Genomic DNA, 23,442 nt, shown 5'->3' on the forward strand with positions numbered 1-23,442 from the left:
TATTAAAAGAATTTATTAAAGGCTAAACAGGGCTATAACACAGTTTTCCTTAAATGATTATGCTGGGGGGTTGTGTACCAATTGCTTCTCTTTACCTTGTGTTTATGCCTTACAGAAGGTCATCACAATTGGACTTGTTGTCTATCATATTCATTAATTAAAGGAGATATAGGCAGGGTCGTTGGACCCTTACCTGAGTATCCAGCCTCTTCACAGCCAACTGTATGTAATTTGGCCCTAATCACATATGGTCTTCTGGGTTTGGAAAGGACTAAAGTATATTATCTTGGAAAGGCTAGGAAAGGCTTTCCAACATAAATACTCTCAGGTCACCCATACACCTCAGGAACTCCTCAGTCATCTCTGTGAGTAAGCTCAGTAAATTCATTTGTTCCCCAGGAAAGCCTTAGTCAAACACTGGGTTGACACTGGAAACTTAGAAAGGAATAGACATTGCTTGAAGTTGGAGGGGAATTCTCACAACAGATGGAATATTTATTTGTTGATATTATGTCTCATGGTTTTTAAAAAAGAAAATACAAAGTTAAAAGATAGTAGAAGGATATGGGAATGGAGATATTTTACTAAGAAGAATTTATGAATGCAGATTATGATGGCTGGATATTTCCAGAATTAACAAAAGGAAAAAAAATGAGAAAGCCTAAGCAAGTAATAAAGGTCTGTGTAGATTTAAAGATGTTATTAAGGAGGATTTATGTATAGGATGAATAAAAAAGCCTAAGCAAATGATAAAGGTCTGTATATGTTTGTTATGATTTATCAACGATGGAACAGGGATAACATACAGACAATCATGAGGTCATAACTCAGTCAACTAGTTTAAGGCTGTCTAGTAAAGATTTATTGAAGAATATTGCCCAAGCTTTATCTGCATAACAATGACTACTGAAAGATGTCTTTTATGTTTCTTTGTATTATGCAACTGTTACTTTTGCTTTTGTTACTTTCTTTACCCATAACAAGAATGATTTGACTCAAGAAAACTAGGTCTACCTCCTTGAACCAGATGTATGCAATCTAGAAGAAAACAGTGTCTGTGAAGCTTGGTCTGAATTCTGTTTATTTCCTGTCGATAGGTATGTGATATAATGCCTCCCTTCCTTCCAAAAACTGTAAATCAGGATATAGAAAACTAAAAGGGGACTGCTTCTGTTTGTAATAGAACAGGCTTCATTTGAGACAGACTTAAGAAATTCTTGTTTTAAGGTCCCTTTCCTGGGCTGTGCCTAGTTAACCTGTGATGGTAAATCTCTTCCAGTCAATGTTTATTGAGAATGTTTGGGTTTTGTTCAAACTTTACCTATATATTACACAGTAATTAAAGGTACCATGCTGGTACAACTGACCTTCTTGATGGTTAATAACCATACTTAGAGGCCCATACTAATCTGGACAGTTTTGTTCCTTGCCCTGGAAGGTCAACAGTGTCCTAGAGGACTATGAGAATCTCTTAATATGTCCTGTAACTGTGATGAGTCACCTGTCCTCTTGTTCAGGTAGGTCATGGAGACCCCACCAGAGGGACTCAAACCAGCATCCAGTCTGCAAAGAGGAGGGTCAGCACAGAGGAAACATTTCCTCCATGCTTCCAAGTGAAGCCCAGGTCAAGCAGGACCTCTTGATTTATCTTCACGTAGATGGAACTGGTAAAAGAAAAGCCTGAGGAGCCAGGGGCTCCCGACCCCTGAGGACCAGATCCTCAAATGACTTTAATGTAAAAATAAATTGATTTATTTGGGACAACTGCATGGTTTTAAACACCCAAACGGAAAGTATAACTGAAAATTAAAGTGATTAGTATATTTCTTTAAGAGCCCAAAGATTGCAATTTCCAGACATTAGACTTAAGTCCAGGTAAAATGTTATTTAGAAAATGATGACTAAGTTTATTTTACTTCCTATCTACTGATTCTAGCCACTCCAACAGCTATCAAGAGTACCTGAAAACAAATCCTAAGTTCATCGCTTTCGAGTCCAGTCTTGGTGGCCCAAAGAAAAATGAAAAAGAACCCAATAGATGAATGCTTTTGAAAGCCCTCATCAAAAAATTCCAATGGATTTTAAGTGTTTAAACTTTGCCTTGTTCTGATTTTTTTCTGGTTCCCTGTCTAGAACTTGTAATGGTAACTATTCTTGCCTTTACTTCTCCTTCATGTCTCAATTTGAGTCTTTTAAATAGGCCCACTGAAGGGGTACCCCAATTGCCACCCTCTATGTCCCTGTTCAGCATGGAAGAAGCCAGAGTGGTCTGAGTCCCAAGTCCCCATGGGCAAATTGGGTTACTTCTTCAAAAATAATAAAATAAGGAAAAAAAAATCCTTGCTCTCCTAGAAGCTACTAAATGAGATTGTGCCTTGATTTGGCATCCCTATTGGTCTGGGGTCTAACAATGGCCCAGCTTTCATATCCTGTGTATCTAAAACCTTAGCTTCTGTCCTCCAGATTGGAAATTACATTGTACATTGTGTACCCAGAGTTCAGAACAGGTGAAAAGGATGACTAGAACTATTAAGGAAACTTTGACTAAGTTAATAACAGAGTCTGATAGTAACTGGTAAGTAAGAAAGAGTATAAGTCCTCTTCCTTTTGCCCTTTATGGGGCTTATACTGAGTTCAGTATTGTATAACTGTATTATTTCAACAGCGAACCTAAAAATGTTATAGCCACTTTTGAAAGAGATGTATCTTTGCTTTGGAAACTGTTATTATGTTAAAGCTATAATGAAATGATTTTTCTTAAAAAAAAAAAGCCAGATGTACTCCTTCTATTAAAGAAATTATTCCCTTTGAGATCTTGTTTGGGGGACCTCCATCCCTTACTTTCAGCTTAGGGGAGGAAAACCTGGCAGAAATATCTAATTACAGCCTTTTGCAATCATTGCAGGCTCTGCAAAATGCTTGGAGCCAGGTACATGGACTAGTGCAGGAGGCTCATGAGCCCAGTCATCCCTCACTGACCACTGAACAGACAGATATGGAACCTGGTGATTGGATTTGAGTCCACAGACATCAAGCACCTAACCTCGAACCCAAGTGGGCTGGTCCATACCCAATCATCTTGCTGACTCCAACTGCTGTTAAAGTTGCTGGACATGCCCACTGGATTCACCATTCTCAAGTTAAGAGAGCTCATCCAGACCACATTCCTCAAACATGGACGGTAAAAAGGACAATCCTCTCAAAGTAAAACTGGTAAAAGAATCTTAATTATGTTCTCCTTCTGGATAATAAAAACTGTAACTGGGTACAGTGACTGAAATCCCCATGAGCCATCCCCTGATAATTGGGTATTAAAAAGAACTTCAGATGGTAAGATATTAGCCACTAACACTATCACTAACCACTCCCCCGGCTTTCTGTTTGGCCTTTTTGATCACTTTTCTTTACAAGTAAGAGTAACTATTCCTGTCCCATCTCCTCAACCCTGGGGATATGGAACTCCTAGTCATGAAACAAATTGCAAAGCTTACAGGTTTATGGATGCCCATCAGATGGGAGTCCAGACTGTAACCATGAAAATGAATGGCATTATGGAACTTGGGGTTATGAGACATTTGCTTCCTGGATCAGATCAAAGGATAAATGGATTTCCTTTCAGCATGGCACTCATGGTATAACTATGGAAAAACTTAACTTACTCCCTTGATTCTTTAGCTGAGGTAATGTTACAAAACTGCCGAGGGCTAGATCTTGTTTTTATGCAACAAGGAGGATTATGCATGGCACTGAGTGAAAAATGTTGCTGCTATGCTAACCATACTGGAGTGATTAGAGATAGTATTAGGTTAGTCCAGCAATGAATTAGTGCTCGAGAAAGGGATCTCAGTAATCACCAAAACTGGTATGAGTCCTTATTTTCCTGGTCACCCTGGCTGACCACCTTGTTAAGTGCTGTTCCTGGGCCTATGATTCTTATTCTTTTAATTTTTACCCTTGGGCCTTGTATCTTAAATGACCTTGTAAAATTTATTTATCAGAGACTCCAGGCAGTAAAGCTCATGATATTAAGAACCCAATATGAACAATTAATACCAGTGCATGAAGAAAGCTGTACCTAATAGGTCAAAGAATTAACCTTACTCACAACAGGAGTGGGGAAGGAACTGGCTCAGCAAACTTACCTAAATTACTCCCTTTTGTTCAGAGCCATTTTAGCAGCAACTTTGCTCCACACCAAAAGGAAAAGGGGGGCAACCTTGGGTCTTGGGAAATTGTCCTAGCCATGAATCATGGAATGTGCTAATTCCAGACATTATACATCTGGCTAACCAGCTTGTTTTCACTTCTGTAATCCGCTTGCTATCTTGGGTCACCTTGACACAGGGCATAAGACCAACCTTGTTATCCTGTTACTGTACGACCACCTGGTAACTGCTGAGTTCAGCTTTCTTACTATAATTGTTATGGCTAGGGAGTTGACTAATTTTAAAGTTACAAAGTTGATTGCCAAGTTATATGACTGTATCACTTGTCTGTATAATGACTGGTTGTTGATGAATAGAGTCAAAGTTCTGCTATGTTGTACAAACCTGATTGGTTCACAAATGTCCTGTTTGAATAATATTTCTGTAATCCTATAAAAACTCTGACCTGACAATCATCAGAATCCTATAAAAACTCTTACCCGACAATCATCAGGGCTGCTTCTACTCCCGAGATAGACAGCCCGGCCAGTTGAAAAATAAAATTTACCCTGCTACTTTTCTTAAAGTGGTGTTGGTGATTTTTTGTGAACTCCATCCTATAACAATATGTGGCAGGTCATTTTTTTGGAGAACAAAGGTTGACTTCATACAGGACCGATACCTATAAAATCTACCTAGAAAAACTGGCTTTGAGTCCCAGGCTCTAAGATGATAACAAAAGTCAAACCAGGAGAGCGCCAATTGTTAGGATCTGAAAAAGAAGAAAATCACCAAATTTTATAGTTATGACAGAAGAAATCTGGTGTAGAAGTTTTTTTTTTTTTTTTTTTTTTTGAGACAGGGTCTCAATATGTAACCCTGGATGGTCTGGAACTTGCTGTGTGGTCCAGACTGGCCCCAAACTCACAGAGATTTGGCTGACTCTGCCTTTGCAGTGCTGGGATTAAAGATGTGCACCAATACATCCAGCATCATGTAGAGTTTTTAGGTTTAATTTCTTAGCCTCAACACTGCAAATAAGGAAGCTTTTAAGATTCCAGTCCAAGATTCCTTATGACTCTTCCCAATCAGACATTCATTTTGTGGCCTTAGCATTTAGTACTTAAATTTGAATAGCAAATCTGAGAAACACTGTGTGGCTCATTAGCATTCTTACTTAATAGATTTTCTGTAAAAGATCAATATTTTAAGATGGTCAGTATTTTAAGACTTACAACAGGCTTAGCAGTTCTATGGCAAGCTTTGTGCTATACAGGAGGGAACACAGCTTTCCTTTATCTAATAACAAAGGGAAGATTAATGAGAAAAAGTTGAAATTAATTCAAATTTTATTTAATGAGAGGCTTCATAAGGAACTAAACATCCCTCCCTAAAACAGAACAAAGCTAACTAACCTTTTAAGTATGAATTCATCCTCACCATTGGTCTGATAAGGAGTGGACAGTTATGGAGAAATATGACAGAGCAAAGACAGGTTATTACCTAATGGTAACAAATCAGGAAACTTAGCAAGGCTTTATAAGCATCAGTCTCATTCTGACTCTTGGCATTTCTCTCTTTGGAGATAAGACTACTCTTTCCCTGCAGTTAGGGAGCACTTGTATCCTAGGGCCTTGTGATTTGCTTTAGGAGAGAAGGGCCTGAGGAGGATGGAATGACCTTCTGGCTTTTATATTTTCCTCAAATTCCTTCAGTTGAAAATATTCAGTGTCCTAAAGTATCATATTCTAGGGTGGCATGCTCTAAACCTCATCAAGAAATGAAGACATAAATATCACTAAGATTGTACCTATCTTTGTTTGACGGTTGTTCATATTTTTCTTTCCTTTTGATCTTAAAGTATATAGAAGGCACCCAACATATAATTGTCCCACTTATGATTTTTCCACTTTACAATAGGGTAAATTTTATGTGCATTTATTAAAAACAGAATTTTGACATTTTTTTGTGAGAGGGAGGGTGTTTGTGTAGTGTATGTACACATGCCTGTGCATGTGTGGGACTAAGGTCCAGAGGAGGGCATCTGGTGTCATTCTCTCACTTTCTGCCCTATTGCTCTGAGGAAAGGTCTCTCCCTGAACTTGGAGTTCTCATATTTTTGGCTAGACTAGCAGCCAGAGGTTGCAGTAATCTTCCATTCCTGCAGCACTGGGGTTGTAGGTATGTCTAAGGCCATATCTGACTTGTTCTGTTGGTGTTGGGATCTGAGCTCAGGCCCTCATAGCTGTGCAGCAAGCACTGAATTTGATTTATAAACTAACACAAGTCATTCAACATTTCATTGTCAAACAAGCCTGTGTAAATAATTAGGAAAAAATTTAATAAAGCTAGCTTTCTTTGTGTGATCAAGAATAGTTTGACTTTTGTTTTTTGTTTTTCTAAAACAAGGTCTCATGTAGTTCAGACTGATCTCGAACTTTTAAAAATGTGCACCACTACACCCAGCATTGTGTAGAGTTTTCAGGTTTAATACTAAATTAAAAAAAATATTTTTATTTTATGTGTATGCACGTATTGCCTGCATGTGGGTAAGTGCACCTGTGTCATGCATCACCCGCAGAGAACAGAAGAGACTGTCGGATCCCCTGGAACTGGAGTTAAGTTATGGACAGTTGTTAGCTGCCATGTGGGTGCTGGGATTCGAACCTGGGTCTTCTGCAAGAACAGTGTTCTTAATTGCTGAGCCATCTCTCCTTCCCCAAGTTTAACAATAAACTTTAAAAAATTATTCTTTTTGTGTGTATTGTTTACTTTTCTGTTACTGTGGTAAAATACCATGAAGAGTTTATTTGGCTTACAGTTCTAGAGGGTAAGAGTCCATTATGGTGGGTAGGAATGGCTGCAGAGGTTGCTGGAACAGAAAGCTTTGTGCTCACAACTCCAAGCACAGGCAGGAAGCAAAGGATGACAGGAAGTGGGCCTTGGGCTCTCAAAGCCTGTCCCCAGTGATGTGCCTTCTCTGGCAAGATTACACCTCCTAAAGGTTTCATGACCTTTCCCAAACAGTACCATCAACTGACCAAAGTATTCAAATACTTGAGCCTATCAGGGACATTTCTTGTTCAAATCACCATGGTATGTGTGTGTGCAGGTGCACTCAGGCCATGGTATGAGTGTGGAGGTCAGAGGCCAACTTTTGGCAGTCAGTTCTATCCTTCCACTTTGGGTTTGAGGAATTGGCTTGTGTGACAAGTACTTTTATCCAATGAACCCCACCCTCAAATTTGCTATGTAACCAAGGATCAGCTTGAAATTATGATTCTCCCAAGTGCTGGTATTATAAGTACAAACCATTACACTTAGTTTTATGCCATGTAGGGGATCAAGTCCAGGGCCTCACACATGTTGGACAAGCACTATACCAACTGAGCTCATTTCCACTCCAAGTTTGAGATTTTTATTCTAAGGAGCAGATATTGCAGGAACATTGTGAAGTATTTGCAATGACAAAAAAGAATAAATGATTGCCTTGTGTCTTCTGAATGCTAGGTGCTATTCAGTCTACTTGTCCTCATTAACAATGCCTTTCATTGTTTTGGAGCTATTTTACCATGATTAGTCGTAGTAAGTTGCGAGCACTGTGAACTGTTTTTGCTGGTGAAGATGAAATTGAATATTTCCCTTTGGAGTTTGGCTAATTTTGCATGATAAATTCATTTCAGCACTCCTGATTGCCTCTATTTTTGTCTTGTCCTTCAGTCTCCTTGAATTGGCCTTCTATCCCTTTAGTTCCCTCAATAGCTAAAACATCATCTTTATACATCTTTATTTTTGTACCAGATTCATGATTTCATCTTTTTAAAAGGCTATGCTTTGCTAGGGGGTTAAGATACACACACATACTACAGATGATTTATTATAAAAGTCCACGTTCATTACCAGGAAAGCGAGGCTAGCTCTCAGATAATTTACTCCACATTTACTGAGCATCTACTATTTTCAAGGTGATGGGAATACAGCCATGAATAAAACTATTTTTTGAAAAACAATCCAGTCAACCTCCTGCTCCTCTGTACTGAGTTACCACTGACTGACTCACTCTCACTACAAATATTTATATTTTACAGGCCCTGTTAGTATATGACACTTTAGTTACACTTGGGCTGAATATATTTTTGCCAGACTCGTCTTTTAGCTTACAGACATGTCTAACAATGCTGCTGTGGGAAAATTTCATGCATTGTGAGAAACTTTTACTGATTAAACAGAGTCATACTCTCATAATGTTTAGTCACTACAAGATTAGTACCAACCTGCAATGAATTTTTAATGACTGTTATTGTATTGGGAGCTGCCTACATTATCAATGGAATGTACATAGTTTTCCAGTAATGCCATTACTACTGAAAATGTTTCTTAAAATTATTCCTTGAGATTGCCTTCAAATGTGAGAATACATTATTATGAATACTGAATATAGACTTCTATTCATTTAAGGAGGATTTAATTCTAGAATTTGTCTTATTGTATGGATATAAGATTAAGGGTTAAAATAAGGTAAGCTTTAGGTGCCTCTTTTCCCCACTTGTTAAATCTTTTACCAAAGAAAAGTGAAGTTTTCCAAAAGCCTTTATCATTGTAATGTTTAAAGTATTGAGCACAGAGAGCCCTGTGAATTTCCCACCTGAGTCCTGATTCCTGCTCCTCTGCCTCACTGACCAGAGGGTACTGCTATTAGTGATATGAAGTATATAGCATCATAAATGTACCAACACATGTAAGTATGCATCTGCCTTTATCTACATATATGTGATTAACACATAGATTTTAAATACCTAAAATCATGTAATACATATTTACCTAAATTTTCATTTTATTTGTCATTATTTAGTACAGACATCTTTTTAGTCAGAATGAGATTTGCTCCAACAATTTTAAAGGTTATTCAATCATTTTTGTGATGATACATCCTAATGAACACTGATCTTGAAAACTGAGTTAGCTCTCATCAGAGAAGGCTCTTGTTATAAAGCGTGGCCACCCCACACACCTGAACTCTCCATATGGCCATTTACATTTGCAATTCCCTCCAGCCCGGGCTGTCTCCAGAAGCCAAACTGAGTAATTTTTGACTTTTAGTCTCCTAAACACTAAGTTAAACCACTTTTCTTTATGTATTACTTGGCCTCATTTTATTAGTTACAACAGAAAACAGACTCATATACTGATCAATAGTGAATATGAACATTTTCATGTATTTATGCTATATGTAATGTTTTTCTATTAGATTATGTATTTCTCTTGTTAGTTTCTAGAGGTCTTCTAAAAAAATAAATATTAACTTAAATATTTTTTACCATTTTGAGAATTTCACGATACTGTAATTACATCATTTCTACCCATCTCCACCCCTCCAACTCCTCCTGTTTCCCCCCTTTCAAATTTATGGCTTCTGTAATTATTATTGTTACACACACAACAAACAAACAAACAAACAAACACCCCCAAATAGAAAGCAAACCCTACTGAGTCCATTCAGTATTGCTCGTATGTACATGTATAGGGCTGACCACTTGGGATTGGATAATCTATCAGGGGGCTCTCCCTGGAGAAAGCTGTTTCTCTCACTTAGCACCCATTGATTGCCTATAGTTCTTCATCTAGGGTTGGGGCTTTGTGAAATCCCCCCATCCATGCTTCCATGTCCACTCATGTGTTATTATGCAGGTCTTAAGGCAATAATATTGTTGAGATTTCATAGGTGTTTCTTCCCTGTCACATGTAGAAGGCACTACCTCACAGCACACATCCTGGTCCTCTGGCTTTTGCAATCTTTCTACCCCTTTCCTCAATGTTCCCAGTGTCTTAGGTGCAGGGGTTGCTTTGTAAATTACAAAATGGGGTTGGGCACTCTATGGTCAGCAATTCTCTGCATCTGACCAGTTGTGAATCTCTGTAATGGTCTCTAGTTGCTCTATGAGGGTTGAGAGCCACACTTAGCAGGCTGGGCTGCTATGAAAGCATGAGGCCCCAACTAGACTTTCTGGGAGTGTGAACACATTAAAAAAAAAATTTTTTTTTTTGAGACAGGATCTCCCTGTAGCCCCAGCTGGCCTGGAATTCATTATGTAGACCAGACTGGCCTCTATCTCAGAGATTTGCCTGCTTCTACCTTCTGAGTGCTGGGACTAAAGGCATGTGCCACCACACCCATTTTAACTTTTTATCCTAGGTAGGTATTTCATCTATTTTCTCTAAGTCTTTTAAATTTGTTCATATGTTATCAACTATACCAAAATTAATGTTTATATGTGATTAAAATTTTGACTGAATGCAAGGAAATTTATGCCTTCCTTGTAATACTCAGGAAGGCTGTATAGTTTTGGCTTTTCATGAAAAACAATAAAATACTTCTTGTAAAGGCTAAAAGCTTCTCCAGCCTCTAAAGAAAAATGAGCAATCTTAATTTTAAATAAAAATCCATTTAAAAACTAAATGCCAATTCAACAAACATAGATTGAAAATTTTAAATTATATATAGTAATAGTATATTAAAATAATGTAATAGAATTATTGAATGTTTATTCCAGTAATATAAGCATGACCTCATATTTAGAAATCTGTTTATGTAATTTATCATATAAATAGGTCAACGATGAAAAAAAATGCATTACATTTCTACATACTAAGAATTACAAACTTTGTAGTACCACAAACTATAAATTAACTAGTAATAAGGAATTAAAATGTCTTGGAAAATGCAGTGTTTGCTAAGGGACATAAAAACTTGTCTAACTGTAAAAACACATCATGCTCCTTAAAAGCATCTATCAAAATGTTTATTTTCCACAAATAAGGTTGTAATTTTTACTTAGTACCAGTCCAAGTCCAAATGAGACACTGGAGATAAAAGAAAAAAGGAATTGTAGTCAACTACCATTGCTGGTTTTAATAACAGTCCATATTCATATATCCAATACACATTCAAGTGTTTATACATGTACGAATATACAATGACCAGATGTGCTTATCACCTCAAACCACAATACACTCTAGATTCATATATTTCACCTATATTTTACTCCTGGTGTTTCCTTAGATCTAGTTCAGACACTTCACTTTCTTCACTGTGACACTGAAATTCTGAAGGGTCTGTTAGGTAGTCTTCTATATTCTTGTCTTACATTCCTTTAGTCAGGTTGAGTATAGTTTAATATAAAAACCTGTGTTTTTAGTGTATGTCTGAGCTTCTACAAATGCATCTAGTGATGTAATCACCATCACAATCAAGATCCTCCCATTGTCACTCTCTCCTTCCCTCCATTTTGCAGGGTGAGTGGTGGATCTTAGGGCTTCACACATGCTAGGCAAATACTCTACCACTGAGCTACCTTAAGATGAAAAATATTCCTTATTTTCCCAAAATTGTATTATTGTATAATATCTTCCTTCCTTCCCTCTACCCACCAGATTCCAGCAACTTCTGCTGCACTTTTCATCCGTACCATTTTATTTATTTATTTATTTATTTATTTATTTATTTATTTATTTATTGACCCTTTCACTTGATGAGGGCAGTTGTGCAGAATTCATGGCTTGATAGTGCTCTGTTCAAATGGTATTTTTTGAGGGATTGTGTTTATTTTTTTGGTCTGTACAACTTTAACTTTGTAGAAAAAGAATATAAGGGGAAGGAGAGATGGCTCAGGGGTTAAGAGCACTGACTGCTCTTGCAGAAGACCCGGGTTCAAATCCCAACACCCACATGGCAGGTAATAACTGACTGAAACTCTGGTTCCAAGGGATCTGATACCCTCTTCTAACCTCCATGGGCATTGTACCACACAGGTGCACTTACACACACACAGGCAATACAACACTCATACACATAAAATAAAAATAAAATTTTTAAAAAAGAATATAAATCAAATCATGTTATAAGCTGGAAAACATAAATGGAATCATATAGTAAACTGTAATCTGACTTCCTTTAGCATTTTGTTTTTGTGATATATCCATTATGTGAATGTATCAGTGTTTTTTCTCTTTGAGTGGTATGCAGGTTTTGACAATTATGAATAAAGCCATCATAAATACTTTAATACAGGCTTTTGTGGGGGGATATTTTTCATTTCTTTTGCATAAGCAGGACTGAGATTGCAAGTTCAAATAGCAACTATTCATTTCATTAAAGTGTTTAGCCAGGTGTGGTGGCCCACACCTTTAATCCCAGCTCTTGGGAGGCAGAGGCAGGCAGATCTCTGAGTTTGAGGCCAGCCTGGTTTACATAGCGAGTTCTAGGCCAACTGGGGTTACAGGGAGACCCTGTCTCAAAAAGCCGCCCCCCCAAAAAATGAAAGTTTTTGGCTTTTTGAGAAAGGATTTTACTCTGTAGCCCAGACTAGTCTTGAACTCATGTTGATCGTCCTGCCTCTGCCTCATTAGTGTTGGGATTACAAGAGTATGTTACCTTTTGTTGTGACAAAACATCATGACCAAAGGCAACTCATGGAAGAATTTATTTCTGCTTAAGTTTCCAGAGTCCATAATGGTGGGGAGGGCATGAGAGCAGGAGGCTGGAGGATGAAGTTGGGAGATCACACCTTCATTTGTAATCATGAAGCAGAGAGAGAACAGAAGTGGGACAAAGTTATAACTCTCAAAGCTCACCACTAGTGATGGACTCCCTACAGGAAGGCTCTGGCCTAGTTTCCATAACCTCCCCAACAGTGCCACCAATCAGGAACCAAGTGTTCAGTATGTGAGCGTATGGGGGACACTTCTCATTTAAACCTCCAAAAGGCCTACCACAAGGGTTGAGACACCATGCGAGGCACACTTAGTAAGAGGTTAGTCATTTATTTTCCAAGGTTAACTGTACTATTTTGCATTTCCATCATCCACATGAGTTTTAGTTCTCTCAGTCCTAACATTTGCTATGCCAATTAACTCTGGGTATTCTAATAGTTGTGTGATGGTATCTCACTATAGGCTCAATTTGCATTACCTTAATGAACAATGATTTTCAGTTAATATGTTTCTGGAGCAGGAAGGGACTGTTTCAAAGCTGAGTGACACTAGAATAGCAACTGTCCACTTGAAACATTAGTTGTCTATTTTTTTTGGGGGGGGGGTTCCTATTTTCAATCTTGTTCTCTCCTGGCTGAGATAACATCAAACTCTGATTCTGTATTTCCTCAGAAAGCTGCCAGGATTTCTCTCACACTGTGTTTTACTTGTTTGCTTAGATTTTTGGTTTTATATCCAAAGGAAGAAAAAGAATGAGATATGTTTAAGAATCATTTGGAACTTCTTGAAATTTACTATTGTAGCTGACACAAGGCACTTTATAATTGTCATCCTGTCTCTTTTGCCCAGCATAGAAACATACAACTCATGTAGTGTAAAAATGGCTTTCTAGAAAACATCTTCTATGCTGATGTTTTATTTTAGAAACTGTTATTTCCCCCATTTGCCCTCCCTTCAATGTTTTTTGGGAGCAATCATCTTCCAACTTGATCTCACCATCTTCACAGACTATTTCCTGAAACTAAGTCCACAGAAGGTACTATGAAGACTATGTCAGTATTGTTAGGATGTAGGCTGGTATCGAAAGGTGGTGAGAATGGAGATATTTCGGGGCTGAGAGGAGGCTGGGTGATATGAAGTAGTTGAAACAGTGTGGGATAAGCAATACAATTTACAGGTTTTAGGGTTTATTCTAAAACTAAAGTTCCTTTAGAAATAATGATTTTTTTATTTTGGTTGGGTGTGGTGGTGCATGCCTTTAATCCCAGCACTTGGGAGGCAGAGGCAGGCAGAGCTCTGTGAGTTCGAGGCCAGCCTGGTCTACATAGTGAGTTCCAGGCCAGCTGGGGCTACAGGGTGACCCTGTCTCAAAAAGACCAAAAAAAAAAAAAAAAAAAAGAACTTCTTTGCAGTTGTTTTTATTATTTTTATTTTGTGTATATGCGTGTATTGCCTGTATGCAGGTAACTGCACCCACGTCGTGCAATGCCCACGGGGAAGAGGCTGTCAGATCCCCTGGGACTGGAGTTACAGACAGCTGTTAGCTGCCATGTGGGTACTGGGATTTGAACCCAGGTCTTTTGCAAGAACAACAGTGTTCTTAACCACTGAACAATCTTTCCAGCCCTGCAATTTATAGATTGTCACCGTCTAATGACTATGTGTAACAAAATTTCTTCAGTGAAGTTTGACACTTCAGTGCTCTTAGACTTTCAAAATAATTTTCTTCTTTCATTAAAAAAATTATGAGAGTCTAGTGTGGTGATAGGGAGAATGTTATTTACCTTTCATGGTTGACATGGAAAATAAAGATACTCATTTTAAAAACAGTATTCCTCTGGATTGACAGTATTTGTGCTACCTATTACTAAGTCAATGGTGAACACTTCTGATTTATAGTTCAAGAAAGATACAAATTATTGAAACTGGATCTAATCCAGTAATGTTATAGGCTTTTTTTTTTTTAAAAAAAAATAACACTTTTCTTATTGTTATTGTGCATGTTGAGTATGGGTACAATCCTGCCATGGCAGGCATATGGAGGTCAGAGGACAATTTTCAGGAGTTGGTTCTCCCTACCTTTACATGGGTTTTGGGACTCAAACTCAGGTTGTCACCTGCTGAGTCATCTTGGTGGCCCCAGGCTGTCAATTTTTACATACACTGAAAACAATAGAGACAATACTGATGTCAGGGAAAAATCACTGCCAAAGCAGTGGCGATTAGGACAAAAATCTTGATTCCACACACACACACACACACACACACACACACACACAGAGGCAGTGATAAGAAATCACAAAGGACAAAATGATACCCATGATAATGGCTCTTTTTAATAATTTTCCTAAAGTCAGCAAAAGACTCTATAATGAACATTTAACTCATTCTCATTTTTCAGTTGAGGGTAGGAGATAACGGTTAACAAGTATTGCTGAGCAATCAAATTTAGGGGGACTATTTTCTTACCTATTCAGTAAGTCCAGTATGTAGATCCTGGTTAAGACTGTTTTATCTTTAGATCTAGGGAATGGGTTTAGAAGGGGGAACCTGATACTCATCAGACTGAAGGTAGAGCAGGTTTGGAAAATAGATGTATTTGCTTGTTAAAATAATATGATATATTGTCAACATATGATGAGAGCATCTTGCTATTTCTGAATCACTAAAAGTAAGTTTTAATTATCTGGCCTTGGGTTGTTAGCAATTTAAATGTTGTATAAAGAAACCCAAATTTTATTAAATTCAGGAAGAAAATGAATGAAATTGGTTAGGGAGACTCATGCAGATTAATTTTTTCTTTCCGAAGATACTATTTCTACCAGCTGAAAATGAGAAAACAAAATGGGATTTAGCTGGACATTAACTTGAGGGGATAGTAGATCTTTGTGTTGTATGAGTTTCATTTAAGTGAGAAAAAGTGAATCTTGAGCAATAAAAATAAAGTACAATAACCCCCCGACCTTTGCCTAGATTATTCAAACAATATATGTAAAAGAGAACAGTAAATCACCTATATCAAGTCCTACTTAATTGTTTCCTTTTATAAGCTTGAATTAGATCTTTGGAGAGATATGGGTAATTGTTTTCTCCTATTAAAACTACATGTCTTGGATTCCACAGGCCTGTATGAAGATGTTTCCCATTACTTCACACACAAATTTTCAGAAACAAAGTGATACCTATGGTTCATCTTGTAGTTCAGTCCATCAAAAATCCTGATCTGGATTCAGCTGGGTGCTCTGCTTAGGTTTTCATGAGGTGGCAGTTCAGGTGTCGGGCAAATAGGGGCTACTCTCTGTTCACACAAGTCACCTGCTGCTTCTTGCCACACAATCCTCACATGACCAACAGGAAAGCCTCCTGAATCCTCCTGACTTCTCCTCAAACACTTCCAGACCTTCTTTTAAAGAATTCACTTGATCAGATGCACTGAAGATAACCCACCTTTTAAATTCACCTGATTGATTAACATTCATAGCTTGGTGTTGGTTATTTTGGAGTAGACAAGGTTGGGCTTAATTCTGATAGAGACAATATCAACTAATACAGACACTCTCAACTGCAGACTGTGGTACTTGCTGTGATTTCCAAATGCTTAAGGCAGTGTCTTCTGTCAATATCTTTGGCCCTTGCAAGGGCCCTCCAGGTTACCATCACCTCAGCCACAATTATGGGATTAATGGCACATGAACTGTGTTCTTCATGTGTCATTGGTATGACGTGTGAGCTATTTAGCACAACCATTATCCACCTGCATGCACTAAAAAGCCTCTTATGAATGTCTTTTTATAGACAACAGGAATTTAAAAGTGAGTATATTCTTAGATAAGTAAAAGAAGGCTGGTTTTGTTTTGTTTTTGGGGGACAGGGCCTTGCTATACAGCCCTGGCTAGTAAAGAGCTCCCTATGTAGAACAGACTTGCTTCAATCTTCCTGCCTCTGACTCCTGAGTGCTGGAATTATGGGTGTGTGCCACTACCTAAGTCTTTTGTTTCCAATTGGTGTTTTTAAATTTATATACTGGCTTTCAGTACAAATCTCACTATGCAATAAGAGAAGTCTACTTCAGGTTTTGATACTGTTTTGATATGCAAGGATTTTATTTTAATACACTAAGTAGACACTGAAATAAACCATATGAACACACAAGTAGCAATTTTGGGGTTCATCTCCTTCTGATCCATCATTCTCCTCCTACTCAATAAATAATTCATTATCACCTGAGTAGTCCACAGTGGCAATTCTCAACCGCACCCTTCATCATTTCCAAGATGCCTTCTTTCATACTTAAGGTCTTTCTTTTGATTCTTTGAACAGTCTTAACTAGACTTCTAATAGCCTGTTCCCACTCTGAGGTCATCTTCTACAGTGGCCAAATTATCTCCCTGAAAGCTGAACAAACTCCTTTTCATTCTTTATGAAGTTTATATTCTAATGGAACAGATTAGGGGGGAAAAACCTGAAAATAACCCCCTAAATTCTAAATTGACAAGTGATAATGACTTACAAAGAAAAAAATGAATGATAGAGGGATTACTTTGAGGTACACTGCTGATATTTGACCATAACAAATGCTAATGCCCCCAGCTAAAGATCAGTATGAACATACCTGCTCAAATATAGTTGGGTTTAATGCCATGTTGCAAGGTGCCAGCCAGGAAGCATATCAAGAGAAACTTCAGTAAGAGTACTGTAAAAACATTACAGAATTGGGCTTGTTAGGGATCTTGAGGACTGGTTAAAGATTTGCTCTGGGTTGGAGGCTGTCAGAAGGCAGAAACAATTGCATGAGTGGATATTCTGACATTGCTATGTAGAGGATAAGAACAGAGCAAAGTTAAGTTTGGAAATGGTCAAAAACAGCTGTCACTTCAGGCGTGGTGGCACACGCCTGTAGTCCCAGCATTCGGGAGGCAGAGGCAGGTGGATCTCTGTGAGTTCAAGGCAAGGCCAGCCTGGTCTACATAGTGAGTTCCAGGACAGCTGGGGCTACAGGGAGACCGTCTCAAAAAGACCAAAACAAAAACAAAAACCCAGCTAAAATGTTTGGCTTTGTAGTTTTATAATCAGAATCAGAGTTTTAGATGCCTGTCACATGAAGGCCAATGAGCAGATAGGAATAAAATTCTTAAGTTGCACTTTATTCCCAGAGGTAGGGATCTGAGAAGACAGATTAACATCTTAAAATAGACTACCTACATCTCCTCTCCAGCCAGCAGATTGTGAGGAGTTGATGAGGGAGGGGTCACAAAGACAATCACTTATTCTCAAACCCAGTTTTCCCCTCTGGTCAGCCACATTTCTGAGCCTTGCAATGTCTGTGTCTCTCATTATCATCCCTTGCCCTTTTCCCTCATTCTCTGGACACCTGGGCTCAGGCATATCCTGAAATGCTCAGTCTAGTGGGTGTTATGTATCAACTCTGAACCCCTCTAGGAGAATTTAGGCTTGGGACAGGGAATAACTCAGAATAATTAGCAGTGCCTACATACAAACCTATTAGTAACACGCAGGTGCAGATTTCTACAATAGAAGGCACAAATGTACTCCTGAAAATAGAATATAAAAACGTTCCTTGGGCCAGGCGTGGTGGTGCATGCCTCTAATCCCAGCACTCAGAGGCTGAGGCAGGTAGATCTCTGAGTTTGAGGCCAGCTTGGTCTACATATAAAGTTTCAAGCCAGCCAGGATTAGTGAGACCCTGTATCAATAAACCACAACAACAACAACAACAAAAAACCCCCCAAAGCCTGAAACAACAACAAAATCCAAAACCAAACCAAACCAACGTCCCTATCTATTAGTCCTGCCCCCGTTAGACGCTTCACTGTTGCAAAGTTAAGGCCTTATTGTAGATCCTTTGCCGTCTTGGCTTGGTTACTCACTAAGCAAGCTGTTCTAAAATTGTTTAGGCCAAAATTATGAATCTATCTAAAATTGTAATCCTATAGAAGATTAAGTGATAATCCTAAATCTCAAGGAATTTCATTTTCCCTTCAGGGAGATTTATAAGGGTGAGGGTAAGTGGTGAGACATGCATTTGGAGGATGTTCTTGTATCTGATATATTCAGACATAGCTGTGGAAAGTTCCTTCTTCCATTTTGTATGTATGCCCATGTCTGACACTGATGTTTTGTGACTTTTTATGTTCAAGAGGACATGTAACTTAGTTGACAAGTACTCGGCCAGATGCTGCCAGTACCGCCAAGGCCTAGCAGACAGCACCGGCTTAGTCTCTAGCTATGCAGGTTTACAGGGTTTATTAAATTTTCTTTAGCATTCAACTGCTAAAATTGTCTCTGTAATTGCAATGCACAACTTTTACTCATAATTTTATTTCCTGAATAGTTCCAACACTCATCCTACAGAGTTGGTGACAATAGTAGCAGTTTCCTTTTTAGTTAAGATTCTATTTATGTGAATTTATGCCATGTGTACAAATGGCGATGGAGGCCAGAGGACTTCAGATTCCCCTGGCTCTGAGTTATAGGCAGTTGTGAGCTGTCTGATGTGGGTGCTGGGAACTGAACTTGGGTCCTCTGGGAGAGCAGAACTTTTTTCTTTTATATACAAAACAATAGCTACAATTATGCATGTTTTAAAAATTGTGTGAATTTCATTCAACATATTTTAACCATATTTAAATCCCCTCCTGTATCTGCACCCCTTTCTATCCCCCAATTTCTGTATTCATATATGTATATATATATATATATATATATATATATATATATATATATTCAAATGCCCTTTGGTGTGAGTTCACCCACTGTTAATACATTTAAAAATGTTTTATTGGGGGCTGGAGAGATGGCTCAGCAGTTGAAGAGCACTGCTCTTGCAGAGGACCCAGGTTCAATTCCCAGCACCCACATGGCGGCTATGAACCGTCCTTAACTCCAGTTCCAGAGGAATCCAAAGCGCTTTTCTGATCTCAGTGGCATTGCATGACATGGGTACACTCACATGCATTCAGGCAATACACTCATACACATAAAATAAAATAAATTTTAAAAAGTTTTATTTTATGAGTGTTATGCCTGCATATATGTAGGTGCACCCATGTTGTGCAATGTCTGTGGGGTCAGAAGAGGGCATTGGATTCCCCTAGAACTGGAGTTAGTTGTTAGTCATCATACGGGTGCTGGGAATCAAACTTGGGTCCTCTGGAAAAATGGTCAGTGCTGTTAACTGCTAAGGCATCTCTCCAGCCCCTTTAGTTTTTTGAGACAGTGTCTCACTCTGTAGCCTAGGTAGGCCTTGAACTCAAAGCAATACTCCAGCTTCAGCCTCTGAGTGCTTGGATACAGATGAGAGCCATCACACCCAGCTGTAGTAGCTTATGTATTCACTGATAAAATATATTGTGGTGAGGAAAGAAAAAAAGGTTAAATGATAATCCCAAGCTTCAAGGAATCTCATTTTTTTCCCAGAGAAGTCTATAAAGGTGAAGGGAGGTAGTGAGGGCAGACATAAAACTCTCTTAACTATCAAACACATATGTCATTTCTTATGACATGTAGAATGCAACAAGTAGACCTGCATGGCTGATGGGCTCAGGAATTGCAAGTAATAAAACAGGTACTATAAATTTCATAAACTTCAACAGTCTCAGATTCATCTGCCCCATTCACCTTTGAAAATAGGAACCTGGAGTTACAGTGCATATATTGTTCTGGCGGGTGTCCAGGGTGCCAGGCTCTATAAGGGAATTACATACAGAACTTCCTAAAATCAGGAAGAAATTCTAGAGTGCTCACTCCAGGGTCTGACTCAACACACATTGAGAGTCATTCATGTTTTTTAAGTTGTGAGTAGTGTTTCATTGCATGAATATTGCAACTTACTCTCCCACTGATGAATGTCTGGGCTGCTCACCGTTTTTGGTGATCATACATAAAGCTGCTATGAGCATTTTCTCATCTTTTTGCAGATATATGGCTTTATTTCTCTTGGCTTATACCAGATGTGGGATTGGCGTGTCAAAGGGTTATGTATTTGGTTAACATGAAACTGATAGGCTCATAACTTTAGCATAAACAATTTTAAAACATGTTTCTGAGTAATCAAGTCAGGATGGCAAAGAATCTGTAAGGCCCTAACTCTGCCAGTTACCAATGAGGCCTAGAAGACTCTACTACTACCTACAGACAGAGGGATGAAGGCTGAGATCTGCAGGGACAAGGAGTGTGGGTGGCACATTTGTTAGTAACAGGTGTGTGAAACTCTTTTGGCTCTAGGTTTTCTGGAATTCCGTTTCATTATATTCAAGCTCAGATAATGAAATTTCTGAATATGAAGACGTAAAAGGGAGTGGGGGGGGCAGTGGTTCTGAAAGAGATCGTTATTAGCAGAAGTTTGATGGTATGTTTTTGTGGAGTCACATTCCCAACCCTATCCTTAGTAGCTTTTTAAAGAAACCTGCCACTTCTCTTAAGTCAAGAGGTATCTAGGCTTCATTTCACAGAAAGTAGAAAAGACTAGGAAGAACTTTCACTTTCCCACCAAAACATCCCCTCCCCGAGGTATCCATCCTTTCCTTTCCTCCGCCCTCTAGTCACAATGAAGATATTCTTCCTAACGTCCTGTTCATTTCATCTTCCCTCCCGTTGATCTCCTGCTTTAGACTGATTACTATGGTTTGAAAAATCCTCTCTAAAACTCATGTTGAAATTGGCCCTTGTAACATTATGCAACATTACTAAGGGGGTGAGAACTTCAAGAGGTTAAAGGCAGTCAGTCAAATTCCACTTTCCCCAACCGAGTGGGTTCCTGATAAAAAGAATGATTTTGTCTCTAGTGCTCCCTCATCCTACTACCCTGTTGACACACATTGCGTGTCCTTCCTCTTTCCAAAGCCTCTAGAACTATGAGACAAATAAACTGTTTATTATTTAACCAGTCCATAGATATGGTATTGTCATAGCAGCAGAAAACAGACTAAGACTTTTTTTTTGCATCAGCTTCCCCCATCTTCTCTTTTATGAAAGCTAATCAGGTACTGCATCTGCTACTGCCCTATCTGCCCCACACAGTGTAATTAACACTTCTAACTGTAAGCTTACTCTTTCTCACCTGGGCCACCAGACTGTCACAGAGGCACCTAAAAGACCCGTATATAATGGATAGGCAAATTTTTCGAGGTGCCAACACAGTCACTTTGAGCTTGTAGCCTGGAATGTTTTCTCACTCCCTGGGTTTGACAAACCATCTTCCTGTGTACGTTGGTAACAAGACAAGACGCTTTCATTCTGAAACTGTGTTAAGGCAGCAACAGGTAGAAAAACAAATGGGTGGAAATGGTGCCGCAACTGGGTCCCTCAGTAGACCTGGGACCTGTACTGAGGGGCCGCGCATGTGCCACTCCCCGCAGGGCCGGCAGCGGCCTTTCCGGCGGAACTGGCTTTTCGGCTCCCTAGGGGCCTCAGTTTCCGAGTCTGGGATGAGGATGGGCTGGGAGGTGAGGGGAAGAGCCGAGCGGTGCCTGGCCAATGGCAGCTCTTGAACTTACACCTCCGGACGTCAGCACGGCTGTGGAAACGGATATCACACACAGCTGGCTCGGAAGTGTCTCAGCCCGCCGCCGCCGGAGAGGGGCGTACGGCACCCCGGCAACTGGGCTTTCCCTTCCCGGTTGCGTCTGGCTGAGGAGACCAGCGGCGCGTCCCCGACCCCTGCGCCCAGCTCCGCCCCCTCCCGGCCGGGCGGCGCGCTCCGGAGGCTGCCAGTCGAGTCGCGGGCGCGCGCGCCGCCGGCGGAGCCGCAGTTAAAATGGTCCGAGCGGGACCCGGCATACCCTCGGCCTCCACGCTGACTGACTGAACCGGCTGGCCGGGTCCGGACTGATCGCCTAGCCGGCCGACTTGCCCTCTCCCTCGCGTCCCCACAGCTCGCGCCCATCGTTCTCCCGGCTTCCCGGGGCAAAGCATGTAGCCCCCGTCGGGCGCACGGGCGGCCCGCAGCTGACGCCCACCCCCACCGTCGCGTGCGCCCGTGTGCGCAGCGCGGGCGACCCCGCTGCGGGAGGCCCAGCCAGCCAGCCAGCGGCCTGACCCGCCACCCGGAGCCCGCCGGTCGGGCCGCACTCCCTCCCCGTCCCGCTCGCCCTCCCCGGGCCTTCTATATGGGCCACCTTCTCTCGAAGGAGCCGCGTAACCGCCCGAGCCAGAAGAGGCCTCGCTGCTGCAGCTGGTGTCGCCGCCGGCGCCCTCTCCTCAGACTGCCCCGCCGGACCCCGGCCAAGGCGCCCCCGCAGCCCGCGGCGCCCGGGAGCCGGGACTGCTTCTTCCGCGGGCCCTGCATGCTCTGCTTCATCGTGCACAGCCCCGGCGCGCCCGCCCCCGCCGGCCCAGAGGAGGAGCCGCCGCTCTCGCCGCCGCCGCCGCGGGACGGGGCCTACGCCGCCGCGGCCGCCTCCTCGCAGCATCTGGCACGGCGCTACGCTGCCCTGGCCGCCGAGGACTGCGCCGCCGCCGCCCGCCGCTTCCTGTTGTCTTCGGCTGCCGCCGCTGCGGCCGCCGCGGCCTCGGCCTCGTCGCCAGCGTCCTGCTGCAAGGAGCTGGGGCTGGCCGCGGCCGCCGCCTGGGAGCAGCAGGGCCGGAGCCTCTTTCTGGCCAGCGTGGGGCCCGTGCGCTTCCTGGGGCCGCCCGCCGCGGTGCAGCTCTTCCGGGGGCCGACGCCGCCGCCGGCCGAGCCCCTCACTTCCCCCGACATGGTGTGCAAGCGGAAGGGGGCCGGGGTCCCCGCCTGCACCCCCTGCAAGCAGCCCCGCTGCGGCGGCGGGGGCTGCGGGGGCGGCGGAGG

At 40.9% G+C, this 23,442-nt stretch overlaps 1 protein-coding gene and 2 long non-coding RNA genes across 3 annotated transcripts in view; 2 read left to right on the forward strand and 1 right to left on the reverse strand.

Annotated features, from left to right (window-relative positions):
* Positions 1 to 289: 289 nt before the first annotated feature.
* On the forward strand, positions 290 to 4,519 carry LOC115071259. Its single transcript, XR_003850354.1, has 3 exons — positions 290 to 1,097; positions 1,937 to 2,144; positions 2,906 to 4,519. It is a non-coding gene; the product is annotated as an uncharacterized LOC115071259 (long non-coding RNA).
* An 8,048-nt stretch (positions 4,520 to 12,567) lies between these two features.
* LOC115071260 lies at positions 12,568 to 18,285 on the reverse strand. The gene is made up of 3 exons (XR_003850355.1): positions 17,248 to 18,285; positions 14,715 to 14,798; positions 12,568 to 12,709 (listed from the first exon to the last, which is right to left on the reverse strand). It is a non-coding gene; the product is annotated as an uncharacterized LOC115071260 (long non-coding RNA).
* A 4,339-nt stretch (positions 18,286 to 22,624) lies between these two features.
* Fbxl17 (F-box and leucine rich repeat protein 17) overlaps positions 22,625 to 23,442 on the forward strand; it is a 479,631-nt gene continuing 478,813 nt past the window's right edge. Inside the window, 1 exon segment of the mRNA XM_029565884.1 lies at positions 22,625 to 23,442. Within this exon segment, the coding sequence (XP_029421744.1) occupies positions 22,763 to 23,442 (680 nt within the window). The 5' untranslated portion in view covers positions 22,625 to 22,762.

The sequence above is a fragment of the Nannospalax galili genome, unplaced genomic scaffold (genome assembly GCF_000622305.1).
Source record: "Nannospalax galili isolate Female #2095 unplaced genomic scaffold, S.galili_v1.0 scaffold578, whole genome shotgun sequence".
Taxonomy (NCBI): Eukaryota; Metazoa; Chordata; class Mammalia; order Rodentia; family Spalacidae; genus Nannospalax; species Nannospalax galili.